Source organism: Scyliorhinus torazame, chromosome 21, assembly GCF_047496885.1.
Source record: "Scyliorhinus torazame isolate Kashiwa2021f chromosome 21, sScyTor2.1, whole genome shotgun sequence".
NCBI classification, from domain to species: domain Eukaryota; kingdom Metazoa; phylum Chordata; class Chondrichthyes; order Carcharhiniformes; family Scyliorhinidae; genus Scyliorhinus; species Scyliorhinus torazame.
In genome coordinates this window covers 13,368,860-13,390,324 of record NC_092727.1, presented here as the reverse complement: position 1 = coordinate 13,390,324, position 21,465 = coordinate 13,368,860, and the positions used below count along the sequence as shown (strand labels likewise).

Here is a 21,465-nt window from a genome sequence, read left to right as displayed (position 1 = left end):
GATGGATTGCGTGCAGTCACAGTTAGAGTTTAGGAAATGCAACAGCTTTTTGCACACAGCAGGATGCCAGAATCAGCAATGTGATAATGATCAGATGATACACTATTAATGATGTTGGTTGAGGAATACATATTGGCCAGGACACAGGGGAGAAGTCCCCAGCTCTTCTTCAAAATGGTACTACGTTCACCTGAGAGATCAGACAGGGCTGCGGTTTGAAGTCTCCTCTGACTAACAAGGGGGTGAAAGGGTATCGGGGTTCGGCAGCGATGTGGGGTTGAGGTCACAATCCGAATAGCCGTTATCTTCTTGAATGGCGGAGCACGCTCGAGGGGCCGAGTGGTCTCCTCCTGCTCCTAATTTGTATCTTTGTGTGAAAGACTGTGCAGGCAGGCGTTCCCTTAGCACCTGCAATGAGATTGACTGACCCCCCCTCCCAATGAAATGTGGTTGATTTACAATAACTCCTTTGTACATCATACAGCAGGTCCCAATTGGGCTTCCTTGCCGGTGTCTAACTGCCTGGCTTTATAGACCCTTAACGGGAGTTCATATTCTGCAAGGTCCTCGGGGAAGTTCATTGTTCCCACCCCTTAAGGTACTTGCGAGTTATCGCATCACCCGTCCCCAGGAGCACCTCCCACTTAGCTCACACCGGTTCCCTGCACTTAGTCCCAGGCAACTGCCTCTTCTGGATACGGCAGCCCTGTGCCTGAATGGGCTGGACAGCTGTTGGCCAATCAGGTTGGCTGTCAGCTCTCCCAGGAGGGACTTCCTTCCAAGCGTGGACACGAGTCCCGCCGGCTGCCAACCAATGCTCATTCGAGGGTAAAATGACAGCAGGCCTGTCGAAGTCGGCGCGGACGCATTTCGAAAAATGAGGGCCATGGTGCCTGATAACTATCCTTCATATTCTGAATGTCAGAGCTCCAATGGGTTGTTCAAAAGGGATAAGTGGAACTTCACAATTTGGTGTGGACTTAATAACTCCTTCATCAAGTCAATTGACCCCTCATTGTTAAAGGCGAGGTGTCAAGGATTGAATAAACTATTTTTGACACCTCATTGATTTTTTTTCACCTCTAACTTCTTGTCCAGAGAACATTGCAATGAATCAGAAAGAGTGCATTATCCAACGAACTACGGAGAAAGTAGAACTTAAACCCAACGAGTCATAACACAAGATGACATTAAAAATGAAGCTGGGATGGGCCATTGTGCGCTTCAAGACTGCTCCAGATCTATAAGGACATGGATGATCTTCTATCACATCGCCATTCTCCTGTCTGATCCCCATATCACTTAATTTCCTCAGTATCCAAAAATGTATCAGTCTTGATCTTGAGAATATACCATGCCGTTGTTTACCTTCCGTGTGAGCGGCTGGTGCTATCATTCTCATCAGCTTAAAATGTTATATACAGCAGCATTTGGAAAGTCCCTTCAGACAAAACACCATCGTCAATCTTGCGAGTACAATCTAGTACAGACTAGTTGTTTGCAGGATTGTCAGATACCAGTTGTTATGGGACCATCTTCGGGTTACACAATCAAACTGATGTGAAGCCAGGAGATAAGGGGACGTCAAGCAATGTCCATTGTAATGCATTTTCCATATTCAAGGGTGTGTCAACTGTGGCTCAGATGGTTTGCAGGTTCAAGTCCCACTTCCAGGACTTGAGCACATGAACCAAGCTGACAGTCCGGTCCAGCGCAGCGCCGAGAGAGTGCCGCGGTGTTGGAGTTGCTGACTTCAGTTAAACCCTGTGGGCACCTCTCAGGTGGAGGTTAGAAAATCCTAGGAAAGCAGGGGAGTCAGTCCCGGTGTCCTGGCCAATATTTACCCTTCAATAAGCATCACTCAAACCGATTACCTGATGGTTATCGTCTTGCTGTTGGTGGTCTTTTATTACACTCCTATATCATCTTTTATTACACTTCTTTCGTGTGTTTTGATATACTATGGAGTGTAATATGTGTTACTCAAACCTTGGTTGCTGATGAGGTTTTCTGAATCTCGATGAAGAAGACTTGAACTCATCCAGTAGTGACTAAAGTAGTTCCCGTACCAGCCTCCCCGAACAGGCGCCGGAATGTGGCGACTAGGGGCTTTTCACAGTAACTTCATTTGAAGCCTACTCGTGACAATAAGCGATTTTCATTTTCATAAAGGTTTATTGAGTAACTATAACAATAATTGCGTGAGTTCTTTATTTTAACATTGATACTAGTGATAAGGTCAACAAGATCTAACTACAGTAACTAGGCTTAACTACACTAACCATCTGAGCTAATCTGACACTCCTGTCCTGGTCACAGTACACCCGAAAGAGAGAGCGCGAGAGACACAATGCGGTTGCTTTTATACTCCTGTTGGTCCGGCCCTCTAGTGATCATCTGGTGCTACTGATTACACGTTAACCCCTTATGTACATGCACATACAGATCACTACAGGTGGGAGGTTGCTGTGCACAAATTAGCTGCTGTTTCCCACATTATAACAGTGACGAACGCTCCCAAGGGTGTAAAGATCGTTGAGACATCCGGTGGTGATGAAAGGTGAGGTATAAATCTAAGTTTTGATTTTTCTCTTCACGAGTGGGGCTCCCAAGCTGCTACTCATGCCAACTTTGCTTCGAATGTAAAGAGAATGGTCGGAATTTTAAATTGTGAGCAGAGAAGAATGTTCAGAAAAAGGGCAATGCGGAGTGAAATCTCTGATTATTGTAAAGAGCTTGATTGCTAACGAAGGATCTTGTTTGCTGCAGGTTCTGTGCTGCCAGTTGGTGGTGGATGCAGTTCAGTTCCCCGTGTCGGTCACCCAGCAGTCTCCAGCTGCCGTTTCCATGGATTCCTACCAGGTGACCTTGGCTCCACTGAAAGCACAGGTATTCAGCGCATCATGTTGTTGGGATAAGTGATTGGTCTTTGCTAACATTGATAAGTGGATTGGCGCTCCTATTCATTGTGCAAACATTCAAGAGAGATCTCAATGGCAATTTGATGTCGCCGTGAGCGGTTCTGGACACCAGACCTGAGGAAAGATACAAAAAGCTTGGAGAAAGTCGGTAAACCCGGTAAGGCCTCCCAAGGGTCAAACTACATGGAGACGTTCCACAGAACTAGGGTCATATTCCCTGGAATTTAGACAGTAATCAGGTAATTTGATTGAAGGCTTCAAGATGATAAGGGGGAAGAGAGAGGGTAAATAGAAAAAAAACTCTTTCCATTGGCTGGTGAGTTTATTACAAGGGCACGTGATGTAAAAAGTAGAGCCAGACTTTTCGGGATGAAATTAGGAAAGACCTCCACACACAAAGGAGGTCTGGAAGTTTGGAACCCTCTGCCACAAACGGCAATTCGTGCTCAAATCAGTTGTAAATTTTAAAACTTGAGATTGTTGGATATTTGTTAACCAAGGTATTGAGCGACATGGGTTCTCGATCAGCCTTGGCCTCGTGGAATGGTAGAACAGGCTCGATGGGCTGAGTGGCCTCCGTCTGTTCCCATGGGCGGGATTTAGCGGTCCCTGTCTTCCAGTCCCGTATTATCAACACCTCGTGGTGGGTTCCCCGGCGGTAGGCTGGGCGAGCCACGCAAAAAGCCCATAGGCTGCAGCGGGATCTTCGGCAACCAATGGCTCGCTGCGTCCGGGTGGGAAACCTGCCTTAGGGGGCAGTAAACCCTGGGCCATGTTGCTACGATGAGAAACAAGTTTGCATTTGGGTGGCTGCCAGTGTTTATAGAAGCCACACGGGCTTCTGAAGAGTTTTATTGGACCTTTTCTTCTAATCTTGTATCTTGGAGCGCCTGGCTTCGCCATTATTCCAAAGGATATTATTGTTTGTTTATAGGGTGGGAACGATTGCAGCAACAGTCTGCAGTGCAAACACTCTGTAATTGTCAATGATTATTTTATGACAACTACACCTTCGAATCATTTAAAGATCAGTAAACATTTACAAAAAAGAACAATCACAGAACCACAATAGTGCAAAGGGTGGCTATTTGGCCCATTGAGTCTTCACTGGCCCTCTGATAGAGTACTCCGCCCAACTCGCTCCCCCGCCCTATCTAATAACCCATTAACCCAACCTACGCGTCTTTTTTGGACACTAAGGGGCAATTGGTTACGGCCAATCCACCTAACCTGCACGTCTTTGGACTGTGGGAGGAATCCGGGGCACCGGGAGGAAACCCACGCAGACACGGGGAGAAAGTGGAAACTCCACACAGGCAGTGACCCAAGGCCGGAATTGAACCCGGGTCTCTGCTGCTGTGAGGCAGCAGTGCTGACCACTGTGCCACCATCCCTCGAGGGGGCGCAGGGAATGCTAATATGAGGGAGCTAGGCTTCAGTAGCAGAGAGACTTGCTTGAGCTTTCTGTGGAGACCTGCTCCATATTCGGGACACCACACCTTGGAATGGATATTTGGCCTTGGAAGGGAGCAGAACAGGTCCACCAAAATAATACCGGGTCAGAAAGGGTTAAATACTGAAGGCAGGTTGCATAAATCCAGCTTGTGTTCCCTTGTTTCACGTGGTATAAAAAATTATTTGGTAGGGTGAATATGGAGAACCATTTAATCGCGCCCTTAAATTAGAGTTAAGCCATTCAGTTTTTGTTTTTAAATTTAGAGTACCCAATTCATTTTGTTCCAATTAAGGGGCAATTTAGTGTGGCCAATCCACCTACCCTGCACATCTTTGGGTTGTGGGGGCAAAACCCACGCAGAGAATGTGCAACTCCACACGGACAGTGACCCAGAGCCGGGATCGAACCTGAGACCTCGGCGCCGTGAGGCGGCAGGGCTAACCCACTGAGCCACGGTGCTGCCCGAGTTAAGCCATTCAGGAGCAAAACCATGAAGCTTGCTCTATCAAACAAAGGCCGAACAAATTTTGGTGAACTCCAACAACCTGTTGACGCCAGGGGTCAATCGGAGCTTTCAAAACCGAGATTAATAATTTTCTGTCAGGTGAGGGTAACAAAGGAACGTGAAGCGAAGTGCAGACCAGCCATAGTCTAATTGAATGTTAGAGTAGGCCCAAGTGCCTGAATGAATATTAGCACAATAGAGACGGATGACCTTAGTTCGGGAAACCAGGACATGCAAGCAGTTAGGGTAGAGATGAGAGGGCAGCACGGTGGTGCAGTGGTTAGCACTGCTGCCTCACGGCGCCGAGGTTCCAGGTTCGATTCCGGCTCTGGGTCACTGACCGTGTGGAGTTTGCACATTCTCCCCGTGTTTGCGTGGGTTTCGCCCCCACAACTTAAAAGATGTGCAGGGTAGGTGGATTTGCCACGCTAAATTGCCCCTTAATTGGGAAAAAATGAATTGGGTACTCTAAATTTATTTTAAAAAAATTGTAGAGATGAGAAGTGATAAGGCAAGAAGTTACTCTTGATCCCGCTTCAAATTTTATATGTTCCAATGAGATAATCTCTCATTCCTCTACACCTCTGGGAATACAGGCCCATTGTACTGGAGACCTCTCACCCCTTAGGTACTTCAGTACCTAGATATTTCAGTAAGCTCAGGGAAGGTGGTAAAAGAGGGGGCGAGGTGGCATTGTTAGTCAAGGACAGTATTACGGTGGTAGAAAGGACGTTTGATGAGGACTCACCTACTGAGATAGTATGGGCTGAGGTTAGAAACAGGAAAGGAGAGGTCACCCTGTTAGGAGTTTTCTATAGGCCTCTGAAAAGTTCCAGAGATGTAGAGGAAAGGATTGCAAAGATGATTCTGGATAGGAGCGAAAGTAACAGGGTAGTTGTCATGGGGGACTTTAACTTTACAATTATGGACTGGAAACGCTATAGTTCGAGTACTTTAGATGGGTCCGTTTTTGTCCAATGTGTGCAGGAGGGTTTCCTGACACAGTATGTAGATAGGCCAACGAGAGGCGAGGCCATATTGGATTTGGTACTGGGTAATGAACCAGGACAGGTGTTAGATTTGGAGGTAGGTGAGCACTTTGGTGATGGTGACCACAATTCAATTACGTTTACTTTAGCGATGGAAAGGGATAGGTATATACCGCAGGGCAAGAGTTATAGTTGGGGGAAAGGCAATTATGATGCGATGAGGCAAGACTTAGGATGCATAGGATGGGGAGGGAAACTGCAGGGGATGGGCACAATTGAAATGTGGAGCTTGTTCAAGGAACAGTTACTGCGTGTCCTTGATATGTATGTACCTGTCAGGCAGGGAGGAAATGGTCGAGCGAGGGAACCGTGGTTTACTAAAGTAGTTGAATCACTTGTCAAGAGGAAGAAGGAGGCGTATGTAAAGATGAGATGTGAAGGTTCAGTTAGGGCGCTCGAGAGTTACAAGTTAGCTAGGAAGGACCTAAAGAGAGAGCTAAGAAGAGCCAGGAGGGGACATGAGAAGTCTTTGGCAGGTAGGATCAAGGATGACCCTACAGCTTTCTATAGATATGCCAGGAATAAAAGAATGACTAGGGTAAGAGTAGGGCCAGTCAAGGACAGTAGTGGGAAGTTGTGCATGGAGTCCGAGGAGATAGGAGAGTTGCTAAATGAATATTTTTCATCAGTATTCACACAGGAAAAAGACAATGTTGTCGAGGAGAATACTGAGATTCAGGCTACTAGACTAGAAGGGCTTGAGGTTCATAAGGAGGAGGTGTTAGCAATTCTGGAAAGTGTGAAAATAGATAAGTCCCCTGGGCCGGATGGGATTTATCCTCGGATTCTCTGGGAAGCTAGGGAGGAGATTGCTGAGCCTTTGGGTTTGATCTTTATGTCATCATTGTCTACAGGAATAGTGCCAGAAGACTGGAGGATAGCAAATGTTGTCCCCTTGTTCAAGAAGGGGAGTAGAGACAACCCCGGTAACTCTCGACCAGTGAGCCTTACTTCTGTTGTGGGCAAAGTCTTAGAAAGTTTTATAAGAGATAGGATGTATAATCATCTGGAAAGGAATAATTTGATTAGAGATAGTCAACATGGTTTTGTGAAGGGTAGGTCGTGCCTCACAAACCTTATTGAGTTCTTTGAGAAGGTTACCAAACAGGTGGACGAGGGTAAAGCAGTTGATGTGGGGTATATGGATTTCAGTAAAGCATTTGATAAGGTACCCCACAGTAGGCTATTGCAGAAAATACGGAGGCATGGGATTCAGGGTGATTTAGCAGTTTGGATCAGAAATTGGCTAGCTGGAAGAAGACAAAGGGTGGTGGTTGATGGGAAATGTTCAGACTGGAGTCCAGTTACCAGTGGTGTACCACAAGGATCTGTTTTGGGGCCACTGCTGTTTGTAATTTTTATAAATGACCTGGAGGAGGGCGTAGAAGGATGGGTGAGTAAATTTGAGATGACACTAAAGTCGGTGGAGTTGTGGACAGTGCGGAAGGATGTTACAAATGACAGAGGGACATAGATAAGCTCAGAGCTGGGCTGAGAGGTGGCAAATGGAGTTTAATGCACAAAAGTGTGAGGTGATTCATTTTGGGAGGAATAACAGGAAGACAGAGTACTGGGCTAATGGTAAGATTCTTGGTAGTGTGGATGAGCAGAGAGATCCCGGTGTCCATGTACATAGATCCCTGAAAGTTGCCACCCAGGTTGAGAGGGTTGTTAAGAAGGCGTACTGTGTGTTAGCTTTTATTGGTAGAGGGATTGAGTTTCAGGAGCCATGAGGTCATGTTGCAGCTGTACAAAACTCTGGTGCGGCCGCATTTGGAGTATTGCGTGCAATTCTGGTCACCGCATTATAAGAAGGATGTGGAAGCATTGGAAAGGGTGCAGAGGAGATTTACCAGAATGTTGCCTGGTATGGAGGGAAGATCTTATGAGGAAAGGCTGAGGGACTTGAGGCTGTTTTCGTTAGAGGGAAGAAGGTTAAGAGGTGACTTAATTGAGGCATACAAGATGATCAGAGGATTGGATAGGGTGGACAGTGAGAGCCTTTTTCCTCGGATGGTGATGTCTAGCACGAGGGGACATAGCTTTAAATTGAGGGGAGATAGATATAGGACAGTGGTCAGAGGTAGTTTCTTTACTCCGAGAGTAGTAAGGGCGTGGAATGCCCTGCCTGCAACAGTAGTGGACTCGCCAACACTAAGGGCATTCAAATGGTCATTGGATAGACATATGGACGATAAGGGAATAGTGTAGATGGGCTTTAGAGTGGTTTCACAGGTCGGCGCAACATCGAGGGCTGAAGGGCCTGTACTGCGCTGTAATGTTCTATGTTCTAGTAATCATTGGATAGACCCAGAGCTGCTGGGTGTTTTTTTTAATGTGATTAGGATGACACAATTGGCGCATGTCATGCAGGAATTGAAGATTAAAAGAGACGGCCCCTTTTTCTCTCTGTTCGCTCATGAAGCCAATGAGCTGATTGTTCAACCCGGGGAACGTGGCCAGGCGCCCATTTCATTCCACTGCCCTTCATTAACGAGACACATTTAATTAAAGAAAGAGACAAAGAACAGAAGAGATAACGCTGCAGTGAAATATAGTCATGGCGCCATCTGGCCACCCAGCTCGGAGGCGGACAAGCGGAGTTCGCATCAGGAAATCGAGCTCAATCAATACTATGTTAATCAGCAATAAAGGAACACTTAGCAAAAGCTTTGAAGATGAATTAATAATGGGAGGTTTAATGGCGACCGGTAGAGCTGGCTGTTACTGTGAAGAGGGAATTTGTTGCAAGGATGATGGTGCAGACTCAAAAGTAATATATCTGACATTTTTCTCACGATACATCGTTGAGCCGCTCAACTGATGACTGGAGATCTTTAAGTTATAGTGATGGAGAGGAGCTGCAGGGGCATTAATCAAAACCAGAGTGCTTTTTTGCTGGCATTTACCTTGTCAAACTGCCGTCTGGTTATCCAATTTTATTTACAAAATTAATCTAATACGAGATGGAATTTAGGATAACTGCCACTAGTCTTTCCATTTATCACTCGCCGTCTACAAGGACCTATTGATTCGAAAGAAAACGCCCATCGAATAGAACGCCTTGATGAATGGATAACGGGCAAAGAGGGTAGGGTTGCCAACTGTCCAGGATTGACCTGCAGTCTCCGGGAATTGAAGATCGACCCCGGACATTTTTTTAAAAACTGTGTTTTTCCCTTCACTTGGTACGAAGACACTGAAAATGGGGAGAGAAGAGGCTGTTTGGGAAACAGGTAAGCATCTTCCAACTGGGTAATGAGGCAGTGTGTCGCAAGGATGGGTGTGTTGGGCAGGATTTACCCCCCACACCCACGCGGCATGTTTTACGGCGGTGCAGGCAGCCCACCTTGACCAGCAGTGGGATCTTCCTGTCCCGCTGCTGTCAACAGGGTTTCCTGTTGGTCGCGCGCTCTGCTGCTCGGGAATGCTTGGCGGGAGGGGGTGTCACTGTCGGCGGACCGGACAATCCCACCCATTGTCTGACAAATGGCTGGACTGTGGGGGCAATGCATGTGATGAAACCTCCAGAAATATATTCAATTAAAGTTGGCTGCCCTAAGACAGGGTATTGCTAACTTCCCCCTTTATGGCACGTGAAGCAATGAATCATAGTCCAGAAGGCTCTGCGTTCAATCCAAAGCGTGTCCTGACTTCAGCTTGGGCAAGAATATTATTGCATCATTGTCAATGGCTACAAGGCCATTGAGCTAGCAAAAAGGGGGGGGGGGCTGCTAATTGCTACCTAATGACTGCTGCGGATGTGAATGTTAAATACAGACAGCATTAGATTCAGCTGCAATATCTCACAGTCGGCCAACCCAAATTGTCTTTTAAAAAAGAAAGAAAACCTGATTTTAATAAAGCTTTTGGTGTAGCGCCTCATTGCAAAAATACTCTGGATTGGCTGAAATGGCATTTAGAATCACTGCCGTGCAGAATTAGACCTTTCGGCCCATCGGGTGCGCATTGACCCTCCGAAAGAGCACCCTACCAGCACCCCCCCCCCCCCCCCCTATCCCCGTAACCCAGTAGATCCACCATATCCTTTGGACACTAAGGGGCAATTCTATCATGGCCAATCTACCTAACCTGCACATCTTTGGACTGTGGGACGAAATCGGAGTACTGGAGGAAACCCACGCATACACGGGGAGAACGCGCAGACCCCAACCAGTCACCCAAGGTCAGAATTGAACCCGGGTCCCTGACGCTGCGAGGCAGCCGTGCTAACCACTGTGCCACCGTGCCGCCCATTAGCAACAACTCGCTGAGCTGGATCGATAGGGGCTGGGTGGAGCACTCTTTGGGCTGCATCTGGAGTATTGTGTGGAGCTCTGCGATTCGCAATACACGGGGAAGCGCCCCCAAACTGACAAAGGTACAGAGATGAAGAACTGGAATGATGATTGGCAGACATAAATGAAGATTTGAGACAACAAAATGTCGGGGACAGGTGTGTAAATTTAAACCGGGTGTGCAGGACAATTACATTGGAACAACTCACTGAAAGTTAGGGGCAAATTCCTTAGAGTTGTACAATGTTTAATTGGCCAGGTATCTTGAAGGAGTATACGTTGTTTTAATTTACAGCTGGAACAGCAACATGGCAGATATATGGTTTTGCCCAATGTTGAGTTTTTTAATGTATTTGTGTCTGGATTCAAATACAAAGAATGGTCACTTGGATGAGATACTGTAAGGTGGGCAAACCCCTGGGAACTTTACCCTGGCTTGTGTCCGGGGAGCCTCTGTTTCATGCCTTCTGCTGATGCCTGAGTTAAGATTTGATGGGAGTAAAGGTTGTGGCTATGAGCCTGTGTCATGCTCTTACATAGCACCGTACACATTAGCCTCTGAATGTGCTATGCTGCAGGGCCATCTAGAGGAACACGGCTGAAGCAAAATAATCCCGTTGCCAGTCTCTTCCAGGAGAGGTGTGTGTGTTTGCTGGACACGGCCGCTGAATGTTTTCTCTGGGGTTTAGAGGAGCCAGAGGCGATCTCTTCGAAACGCACAGCATTCTGAAGGGGCTTGACCGGCTGGGCGCCGAGAGATTGTTTCCGCTGGTTGGGGGAAATCCAAAACGCGGGGGCACAGTCTCAAGATAAGGGGCTGACCATTTAGTGCTGGGATGAGGGGAAGTTGCTTCATCCAAAGGGTTGTGAATCTTTGGAATTCTGTACCACAGAGGGTTGTAGATGCTCCATCGTTGAATAGGTTTAAGGCTGTGGGATAGGCAGGTTTTTGGTGTCTCGGGAAATATAAGCGACATGGGGAATGGGCGGGAGAATAGTGTTGAAGTCCATGATTGTGTTGAATGGAGGGACAGGACCGATGGGCCAAATGGTCTGATCCTGTTACTGTTTCTCGCGTTGCTTTGTTAATTTTTCTTTTGCTCTGCAGATGGAGATTTGTTTAGAAGAAGCAGATGTTGAGGGCCTGCTGGTTACTTGGTCATTTAAGGAACCCCCTTCTCTGGCCCTTACGGTCACCTCCAAACTTCAAAGAGGGGTAAGAGAATGAACAAAGTACTAAGTTTCATTATTTTAGGTATTTAATTTGATTTAAACAAGTGATTGGGGGATGCTTTCTGCCCGGGTGAATCATTAGCTGAGCCTAAGCAGTTGAATTTACCCGTTGTCCTCAATTCCTAGGCCAATCATAAACAATCAATATTGCTGCTGACGGTGTTAAAAGTCTGGTCTCAGATGCGCAATGAGTCATGGAATCTTAGAGTGAAGCATTAATACCAACAAAGTATGTGGCACAGGCAGGTTGTTTCATGAAGCGATGTCATAGTGAGGAATGTGTTCCAGGAACATAAGCAACAATGACAGTATATGTTGTACTGCTGACATTGGAAATGGACAGAGACCACCTAGATTTTGCTGAACCAATTAATTTGACCAGCCCTCCTCCTCCATAACCCAACCAACAGTTCATGGGCCCTTCCTTTGTAAGAAAAGGGAATGGCAATGTCGTGAGAGATAACTTGCCCCATTAGCTTATAAGCATCAGCACACCCGCCATCCATTGGTATAAGGGTGGTTGGTGGACAATTACCTGTTGTCTGAATCCATAGCAATGAAAGCACCTGTTAAGAACCAGAGCATCTTATGTCTATATAACGATGTTCACATATAAACAGTCCCAAGGCCTTTCATACTTGGAGCAATGGCAGTGTTCTGATTGGCAGTGTTCAGATTGGCAGAACTCTAACAACACTGGTAACCACATATATTTTAAAGCGGATGATGTAGAGCTGGGAAAATATCTGACATCTGTTAGGTTTGCAGACACCCGCAAGCCTGAGTCCTGGGTGGTCCAAGTTGGAATTTCTTTCGAGTGTCTGTCTATTATTATGGAGCGTCCATAATGTTGCAAGCTTTCCTCCTTGTCGATTTGGGATTGGACTCTTGCTCAGCAGCTTCGCCCAAATCGAAGGGCTGCAAAGTCCAAAGTGTGGTTGCACTGCGATGCCTGGAGAATGGAAGTTAGGATATGTTGGAGGATGTACGGTATGTAAGTGCTTGTATTGTATTCTGCCAACTCTCAAGTGGGTCCATTCTCCACCACTACACTGAAAATGAAATCCCAAATTTGTTCACCTCTTACATTTTTACCTGGACAGGGGAATGAGGGGAAAGCGGACGTTTCCACCATCAAAGAGCTGATTGAGGATACGATAGTCAGCACCAGTCCAGCTATGTTGGTCAACCTTAAGGCACACATAACAAACACAGTAAGTGGCCGCTTTGTTACTTATATCTGTTCTACCTCTGGCAACACACATTCCCTACACTCCTGCCTTCCTAAAAAGGTACATGCATATCAGAGCTGTTTGCCCCTTGCCAGAACTCACTAAGTGGGGTTATCATAATTGCGAACCAAAGGCTTTTTTCGAACCGCTGGGGGTGAGTTTGGGCATGGGCTTGGGTGGGACCATACAGCTGTGGGGATTCTCCATTCCCCATCGCTTAGATCGGGAATCCCGTTCGGGGTGGAGAATCCTGCATGCGGCCCAAAAACGGGATTGGAGCCAGACGGCAGAACTGTCCGCAGTCTCCACTTTAGGGATGGGCAACAAATGGTGACCTTGCCAGCGACAATCACTTCCTATGAATTAATTTGTTTAAAGTGTCCCCTCCAACCACATATGCTAAAAAGGGTTGGCGGTAAACTGAGGAGTCCACTGCATTAAGGTGACATCAAGGTTGGGCTTTCGAAGCCTGAGGATTGCTGGAGGAAGTGTAGACCATGGGTGGTGAAGGAAGGCAGATTGCGAGTTTAGTGATCTGGGCACAAAAACTAATAGAAAACAACCTAATCGTCCAACTGAATTGAGCGGGAATTGTCAAAGTCACCATTTTCTTCACTATTTTTCTAGGTGCCTGTCGAGAAATTTGGCACGGGATTGGCGTCTCCATCAAAGGCCGTGCTGAATGCCGGGTGCAGACTGGTGGTCAGAGAGCTGAAGGCAAACGTGAGCAGAGCGGAGGAAGTGGGTAAGGCTCTGGGATTTCACTTCTAGGTAGCGATTTTGTGATGCAGAGGCGGGTCCCAAGTCCACCTGAGCCGGAACAGGGATCGAAACCCCCTTTCTGTTGGCACTAATCTGATACACACGCTAGCAATCTAGCCCACTGAGCTAACCAGCCCCTCCTTTGGGGTTATGTGTGGCAATTTGCCCGATGACCAGCTGCTTCTTCAAGAAATAGTGTCCCCTGGTTCGGGAGAGGAAAGACATTGGCTAAAGTTCCTGGGTGGGAATTTGCTCTCACCTTCGAAAGTCATAGACCATTCCGTCTTTCGCATCTAGGCCAGGTTTTTCTTCACTTTTGGCCTAATTCCCTTCTCGGTCTCCTTGTCCTTTAATATTTTGCGAACTGTTTAATTAAAGTATTATATTGACTTTGCTTCAGCCCGATGATAACAAATTCCTCGTTTAACCACATAAGGAATTGATTCTTGTGACTATTTTAAATTTGTGTCCTTTTGTGGGTGTGTTACTGACCATTGAAAACACCCCATCAATGTTTAGCCTATTGTAACACTTCATAATTCAGAAGGCATCTACACATCACCTTCTCCGCTGGACTAAAAGAGCCACATTAAGGGCTGGATTCTTCTGTCTCCCAGCCGCGTGTTTCTCGGCGGCGCGCTGTTCTCCGGCGACGGGATTCTCTACTCGCGCCGCTTGTTAATTGGATTTCCCATTGAAGCCACCCCACTCTGCCGGGAAACCCGCAGGCGGAGCCGTCCAGATCAGGGAACCCCAGCGGCCGGAGTATTCCGGCCTAATCTCCTTGTCCATTCCTGGTATAATTTTACAGAATCTCTGCTGCATGTATTCTGTGCCAGAGGAGGCTACGTGGGCGCACTCAACACAACCACAAGTGGTTGAATAATCGAGTAACACCAAGCGTCAAAGTCACAGTCTGCTGCCTCATGGCGCCGAGGTCTCAGGTTCGATCCCGGCTCTGGGTCACTGTCCGTGCGGAGTTTGCACATTCTCCCCGTGTCTGTGAGAGGTACAACCCAAAGATGTGCAGGCTAGGTGGATTGGCCACACAAAATTGCCCCTTAATTGGAAAAAATGAATTGGGTACACTAAATGAATTTTAAAAAAGTCACAGTTCCATAATCATTAAATGTTGCACTCCGTGAAAACATAGCCTCACATGGAATTAAAAATTGTGAGCAAAGAAGACCTAAAAGGAAGAAATATTCTGAAGAAAACGAAGACTTTGAGTTAGAACGTAGGCAGTTGTTCAATTTCCTGCTTTGCCCAGTTCCAAGTCACAGTCATTGGGGTAAAGAAGTCGGAAATAAGAGACCAAACATTGGGGAAAGAGGAGGTAGAGGAAGAAAGAAAGGGATTTGCCTTTACGTGGTACCTTCCACTAGACATCTCAAAGCGTTTGATAGCCAATGACATACTCCCAAAGTTGTATTGGAGGAAACTTAGGAGCCACTTTGTGCACGGCAATGTGATTAATGACCAGGTAGTCTCGTTTTGTGATGTTGACTGGGGGATAAATAGGAGCTGGGACACTCGGGATAGCTCCCCCTACTGTTCTTTGAAATAGCTCCAAGGGAACCTTTGTGGCCACCTAAGAGGGCAGACAGGGCCGCAGTTTAACATCCCACCTGAAAGATGGTACCTCCTGCTGTGTCGCGCTTCCTCAGTACTGCACTGGGGGATCGTCCTGAGTTTTTACGCTCAAACCTTGGAATTGTTCCTGATCCCATGAACCATAACTCAGAGTATAGAGTGCTGTCAACTGAACCACGGCTGGTTTAATGAAGCGCTGGAGACGGGGGAGTTGCCGGAGACGATGAAGCAGGCAGTAATCACACTAATCCCCAAAAAAGGGAATGATCCGGTGGAATGTGGGTCGTATAGATCCATATCACTATTGAACACGGATGTGAAAGTATTGGCTAGGTTGTTGGCGGGGAGGATGGAGGATTGTGTCCCGGGGGTGGGGTTGTAGAAGATCAAACAGGCTTCGTGAAGGGCAGGCAGCTCGCAAGTAATATAAGACGGCTGTTGAATGTGGTGATGAATCCGTCGAGAGCTCTGGTACCGGAGGTGGTGGTGTCCATGGACGCGGAGAAAGCATTTGATCGGGTGGAGTGGCGGTACTTGTTTGAAATTTTGGGAAGGTTTGGGTTTGGGCCGAGATTTGTGGCATGGGTGCGGTTGCTGGATGTGGCGCCAAGAGCGAGGGTGAGGACGAATGATATGAGCTCACGAAGCTTTGACTTACACAGGGGTACGAGGGAGGGGTGCCCACTGTCGCCGCTGCTGTTTGCGCTGGCCATAGAGCCATTGGCGATGGCTCTCAGGGGGTCGGCAGAGTGGCAGGGGATAATGAGGGGACAGAGGGAGCATCGGGTGTCGCTCTATGCCGATGACCTCTTGCTGTATGTTTCGGATCCTTTGGAGAGTATGGGAAGGATTATGAGCCTGGTGGGAAGGTTTGGAGGGTTCTCAGGATACAAGCTGAATGTAGGGAAAAGCGAGGTATTCCCGGTGAATGAACTGGTACAGCGGGCTAATTTAGAGGGGATGCCATTTACGGTAGCGAGGAATAGGTTTAGATTCTTGGGGACTCAGGTAGCGACGGAATGGACGTTGCTCCATAAGTGCAACTTAACGAAGCTGGTGGAGGATGCCAGGGAGGATCTTAAGAGGTGGGATACACTGCACTTAGCATTGGCAGGGAGGGTCCAAGTGGTGAAAATGAATATTCTGCCGAGGTTCTTGTTTATCTTTCAGGCTCTCCCGATCTTTATACCAAAGGCCTTTTTTCGGAAAGTGGACACAATCATCTCTGACTTTGTATGGGCGGGGAAGGTGCTGATGGTGGGGAGGACCCTGCTACAGTGGCAGCGAGGAGGGGGTGGGGGGGGGGGGGGGGGTGGTGGCATCGCCGAACCTGTTTCATTATTATTGGGCGGCAAATGTGGACAAGGTGCGGCGGTGGTGGGAAGAAGGGGTAGAGTGGGTTAGGATGGAGGAGGAATCTTGTAAGGGGTCTAGTTTGAAGGCTATGGTGACGGCAGCATTGCCAATAGCTCCGAGTAGGTATTCAGGGAGCCCAGTGGTGCAGTCCATGGTGAAGATATGGAATCAGCTGAGGAGGCATTTTAGGGTGGAAGGGATGTCGGTGCTAACGCCGCTGTGCGAGCATCATGGGTTTGAGCCGGGGGGAATGGATAGTGTATACAGGAGGTGGAGGGAAGTGGGGCTGGTCAAGGTGAGGGATTTGTATTTGGAGGAAGGGTTCGCCAGTCTGGGGGAGCTAAGGGAGAGGGTTCAGCTGCCGAGGGGTAGTGAGTTCAGGTACCTACAGGTTAGGGACTTTGCACGAAAGGTCTGGAAGGGGTTCCCTAGATTGCCGGGATACACCCTGCTGGAGCGACTGTTGCTTCTGGATGTGGCAGCGGAGGGAAGAATTGGGGATATATATAAGTGGCTGGGGGAGCAGGGAGGCGAGTGGGTGGTGAAGATCAAGGAGAAATGGGCAGCGGAGTTGGGAATGGAGATAATTTGGGGAGTATGGAGTGAGGCATTGCGAAGGGTAAACGGGACCTCCTCTTGTGCAAGGATGAGCCTGATACAGTTTAATGTGGTGCACAGGGTGCATATGACTCGGGCGAGTATGAGTGGGTTCTTTCAGGGGGTAGCAGATGAGTGTGAGAGGTGTGGGCGGGGGCCAGCGAATCATGCGCACATGTTTTGGGGTTGTGAAAAATTGGGAAGATTCTAGGCGGGCGTGTTCGTGATCTTAGCCAGGACAGTGGAGGAGGGAGTGGACCCGGACCCTTTGGTGGCGATATTTGGGGTTTCAGAGAAAGGGAGAGGGTAGAGCTCATGGAGAGGAGGAAGGCCGATGTCTTGGCCTTCGCCTCGCTGATTGCACGGCGACGAATTTTGCTGGAGTGGCGGTCGGCATCGCTACTGGGGGTAGCAGCATGGTTGGGTGACCTATGTGACTTTCTGCGGTTAGAGAAGATAAAGTATGAGTTAAGGGGCTCACAGGGGAGTTTGAGAAAAGGTGGGGGAAGTTTGCGACCGTGTTTGAGGAGCTGTTCGTCGCAGGGGGGTGGGTGATGGGGAAGGGGGGGGTGAAAAAGGAGAAAATTCTGTACAAACTGTATAGTTGATTGTTGGGAAGAATGTTTCCCGGGGTGTTTATTTGCTGTAACCTACTTTGATACAAGTTTGAATAAAATGCGTTTTTTTTAAAAAACTGAACCATGGCTGACACTGAGAAAATTGAACGAGGGACTGTGCTGTTTTACGCCGCTGCTGGTTGCTGTAGAAGAAAACAAGGCAACAAATCAAACAGAACAACCATAGGTTCACCCCAGGAAGAATGGATGGAGGATTTCAGAGCTGGTTCCAGTTGGGAATTAGGAGGGTGGGAGATTTATTTATAGATGGGACTTTTGCGAGCTTGGGAGCATTGGAGGAAAAGTATAAGTTGCCCCGGGGAAATTTCTTGAGATATATGCAGGTGAGGGCATTTACTAGACAACAGGTGAGGGAATTTCCATTGCTCCCGACACAGGGGATACAGGACAGGGTGCTTTCAGGGGTGTGGGTCGGAGAGGGCAAGGTGTCAGAGATTTACCGAGAGATGAGGGAAGAGGGGGAGGAGTCGGTGGGCGAACTAAAAGGAAAGTGGGAAGAAGAACTAGGGGAGGAGATAGAGGAGGGTATGTGGGCTGATGCCCTAAGCAGGGTAAATTCCTCTTCCTCATGCGCCAGGCTTAGCCTGATTCAATTTAAGGTGCTACATAGAGCACACATAACGGGAGCAAGATTGAGCAGGTTCTTTGGAGTGGAGGACAAATGTGGGAGGTGTGGCGGGAGCCCGGCAAACCACGCACATATGTTTTGGGCATGCCCGGCACTGGAAGGGTATTGGAAGGGAGTGACGGGAGTGATTTCGCGGGTGGTGAAGGCCCGGGTCAAACCAGGCTGGGGGTTAGCTCTATTTGGAGTTGCGGAAGAGTCGGGAGTGCAGGAGGCGAAAGAGGCCGACGTTGTGGCCTTTGCGTCCCTAGTAGCCCGGCGCAGGATCCTACTCATGTGGAAGGAGGCGAAACCCCCCGGACTGGAGGCCTGGGTAAATGATATGGCGGGGTTCATTAAACTGGAGCAGATAAAGTTTGCCCTGAGAGGATCGGCTCAAGGGTTCACCAGGCGGTGGCAGCCATTTCTCGACTACCTAGGGGAACGTTAGAGGGAAGACAGATGACCAGCAGCAGCAACCCAGGGGGAGGGGGGGGGGGGGGGGGGGGGGGGGGGGAGGGGGGGTTTAGTTTAGGTCAAAGATAAAGGGGTTTTGTTACTTGTGTATTGTTTAAAATTTCTGTATTGTTATTGTTGCGTTTGCTTTGTAAGAGGGGAAAAATTGTTGTTTGGGAAAAAATTTTCAATAAAACATTTATTAAAAAAAAAAAAAAACAAATCAAACAGCATTCTGAAAGAATTAAATCAAAAATAAATAAACTGTATTGATAAGATACCTTTCATATCTTCAGCGTGTCCCAACTGCTTCGCAACCAAGTTATTTTTTAAACGCAATCACTTTGCTTTGTTAGCCAGCGTGGCAAACAGCTTTAAGGGCATCAAGATCCCATATGCAGCAGCGAGAGGAATGGTTATTTAGGGCAGCAAGGTGGCGCAGTGGGTTCGCACTGCAGCCTCACGCCGCCGAGGTCCCAGGTTCGATCCCGGCTCTGGGTCACTGTCCGTGTGGAGTTTGCACATTCTCCCCGTGCATGCGTGGGTTTCGCCCCCACAGCCCAAAGGATGTGCAGGTTAGGTGGATTGGCCACGCTAAATTGCCCCTTAATTGGAAAAAATGAATTGGGTACTCTAAATTTATTTTTTTTAAAAGAGTATGTCACTGTAGACGGGGATTGAGACTCCACGCCATGTGTTGTGCTACCTCATGGTGTTTTTTGTCACTCGCTCGTGCCTTGCAGGAAGTGGAGAGCTGTGTTGTGTATTGGAGCTCGACAGCCCGGTGCAGCTTAAAAGAACAAAGTCCCTGGCCCCCAAGTCTCGAAATGGAAACACGGAACTGAAGTGGAATGAGGAGCTGATCTTGTGAGTAACCAGCGCCATTTTTCTCTGTCTGTCAGACAACGAAACGTCAAAAGAGAAAGGAGGAATTTCCAACATCTCCCCACATTAAGATGGCCATACTGTTGTTTGAAAGAGTTATTTGAGTTTGCCTGAGGAAATTTCACTGCGACTAGGCCAAAGGAAAGTTTCTTCTCCAGTCCATGTTGTTTGACTTTATAGCCACCCGTTGTGAATGTAGCATGCAGTTTCCCAAGGCACCCGAGACATTGGGATCTACCCCCTTCACCTTGGAGACACTCCCATAGTGCGCTGGGGCTTCGGGGATTGCTCCAGAGATCAGGACGTCATTTAAAAATGGGGCTATGTGTGGCCTCGGCTGGTTTTGCTCACTGGGCTAAAGAGCTGGCTTTGAAAGCAGACCAAGGCAGGCCAGCAGCACGGTTCAATTCCCATACCAGCCTCCCCGAACAGGTGCCGGAATGTGGCGACTAGGGGCTTTTCACAGTAACTTCATTGAAGCCTACTCGTGACAATAAGCGATTTTCATTTTCATTTCATTTGCATTCCCCGCTGAGGCCCTGGGTGTGTTTTATAGCTTTGTGTCAAATCCCGCCCATTAGGTGGGCAGGAGCTGAAATCAGCAGCCCAGCTGCTATTTTTAAATAAATTACAGATAACTAAACTTTGTTACCGAGCCAATTGACTGGGACAATGTGCTGCCTGCACCATGGATACGGTTGACATGGGCAGAGAGACAGGACTACACAGCCCATTTTCTTAAGGAAACTGCTTAAAAGGTGGGAAGGATGAGGTGGGGTTTGTACATTCTCCTAGCGTCTGCGTGGGTTTCCTCCGGGTGCTCCGGTTTCCTCCACAGTCCAATAATGTGCAGGTTTGGTGGATTGGTTGTGGCAAATTGCCCCTTAATACCTAAAGATGTTCAGGTTAGGTGGATTGGCCGTGATCAATGTAACAGGCAGGTCTCTGAAAATACTTCCTGCTGGAAGTTCTAAGTCTTGGAGTCACCCGGAATAATCTCAGCCTGGGTGGTGAAGACTCTCTTTCCCCCATCAGAAAAAAACTACCACTATGGATGGTGTCAGCTGCTATCTACCCATTTCCGTAAATCCCAGAACCACACAGCACAGAAGGAAGTCATTCGGCCCTATTGCTCCAGTGCTGGTTCTTTGGAGACCCTATCCAGTTGGTTCCCACTAGTCTAACTCTTCGCCTCTCCCCTCCTGTGTCCTGCAATGCTTGTTCTGATATTAAAGTTCCCTCACTGTCGATCTTTTTAGTAACGCGATGTGTTTTGTGTTCTTTGCTAGTGAGCTGGGAGCACGAAGCAAGGAGATGAAAGTGAAAATTGTGGAAAGGTCGGAGCGCAGTGAGAGTAAGTGTTTACTCGGAGCTAGAAAATCCACATTTACAGCAGAAAATCGTGGCGGGGGTGATACCGGCCGCATCGCTTCCAACCGGGAGAGCGACGTGGCCAGTGGATGCTGAGCAAAACCTCCTGAAGCCTTCCCAGCAGCCAGTATGCCTCATGAGACCTATCTGAACCTCTCGAGGCGGTGTGATTAGGACCCCGTCCACAGTGGGCCTGACTAAACCGCGCTCCCCTAAGTAGATTTTAAACCTACTAATGCCTACTAAGCTGGGATCTACCAGCCTCCTGGTATCTAACAGCCTCCCCAGGGAGTCCCTATCTGGGTGCTGTTCAGTACTGGCCCACACAAACGTCGATCTGGCGGATCAGCACCCGGGGGTCTCCCAGGCCATCGGAGGCCCGTGGGTGGTCAGGGACAGTGCCGGGTAGCCCCCTGGCCCTGCCCCGGAACACAGGCACCGTGGCTCTGGCACTAACAAGATGCACGGGCAGCACTGCAAAAGCCAGCAAGAGCACTGCCAGGGCGGCG

At 48.2% G+C, this 21,465-nt stretch overlaps 1 protein-coding gene across 2 annotated transcripts in view; it reads left to right on the top strand.

Annotated features, from left to right (window-relative positions):
• c2cd2l (c2cd2 like) overlaps window positions 1-21,465 on the top strand; it is a 137,774-nt gene that overhangs the window by 99,693 nt on the left and 16,616 nt on the right. For both annotated transcript variants that reach the window (XM_072486521.1, XM_072486522.1), the window contains exons 3-8: window positions 2,770-2,889; window positions 11,338-11,445; window positions 12,566-12,676; window positions 13,322-13,439; window positions 19,444-19,567; window positions 20,875-20,939. In XM_072486521.1, the coding sequence (XP_072342622.1) occupies window positions 2,770-2,889; window positions 11,338-11,445; window positions 12,566-12,676; window positions 13,322-13,439; window positions 19,444-19,567; window positions 20,875-20,939 (646 nt within the window). The remainder of the gene's footprint in view (window positions 1-2,769; window positions 2,890-11,337; window positions 11,446-12,565; window positions 12,677-13,321; window positions 13,440-19,443; window positions 19,568-20,874; window positions 20,940-21,465) is intronic.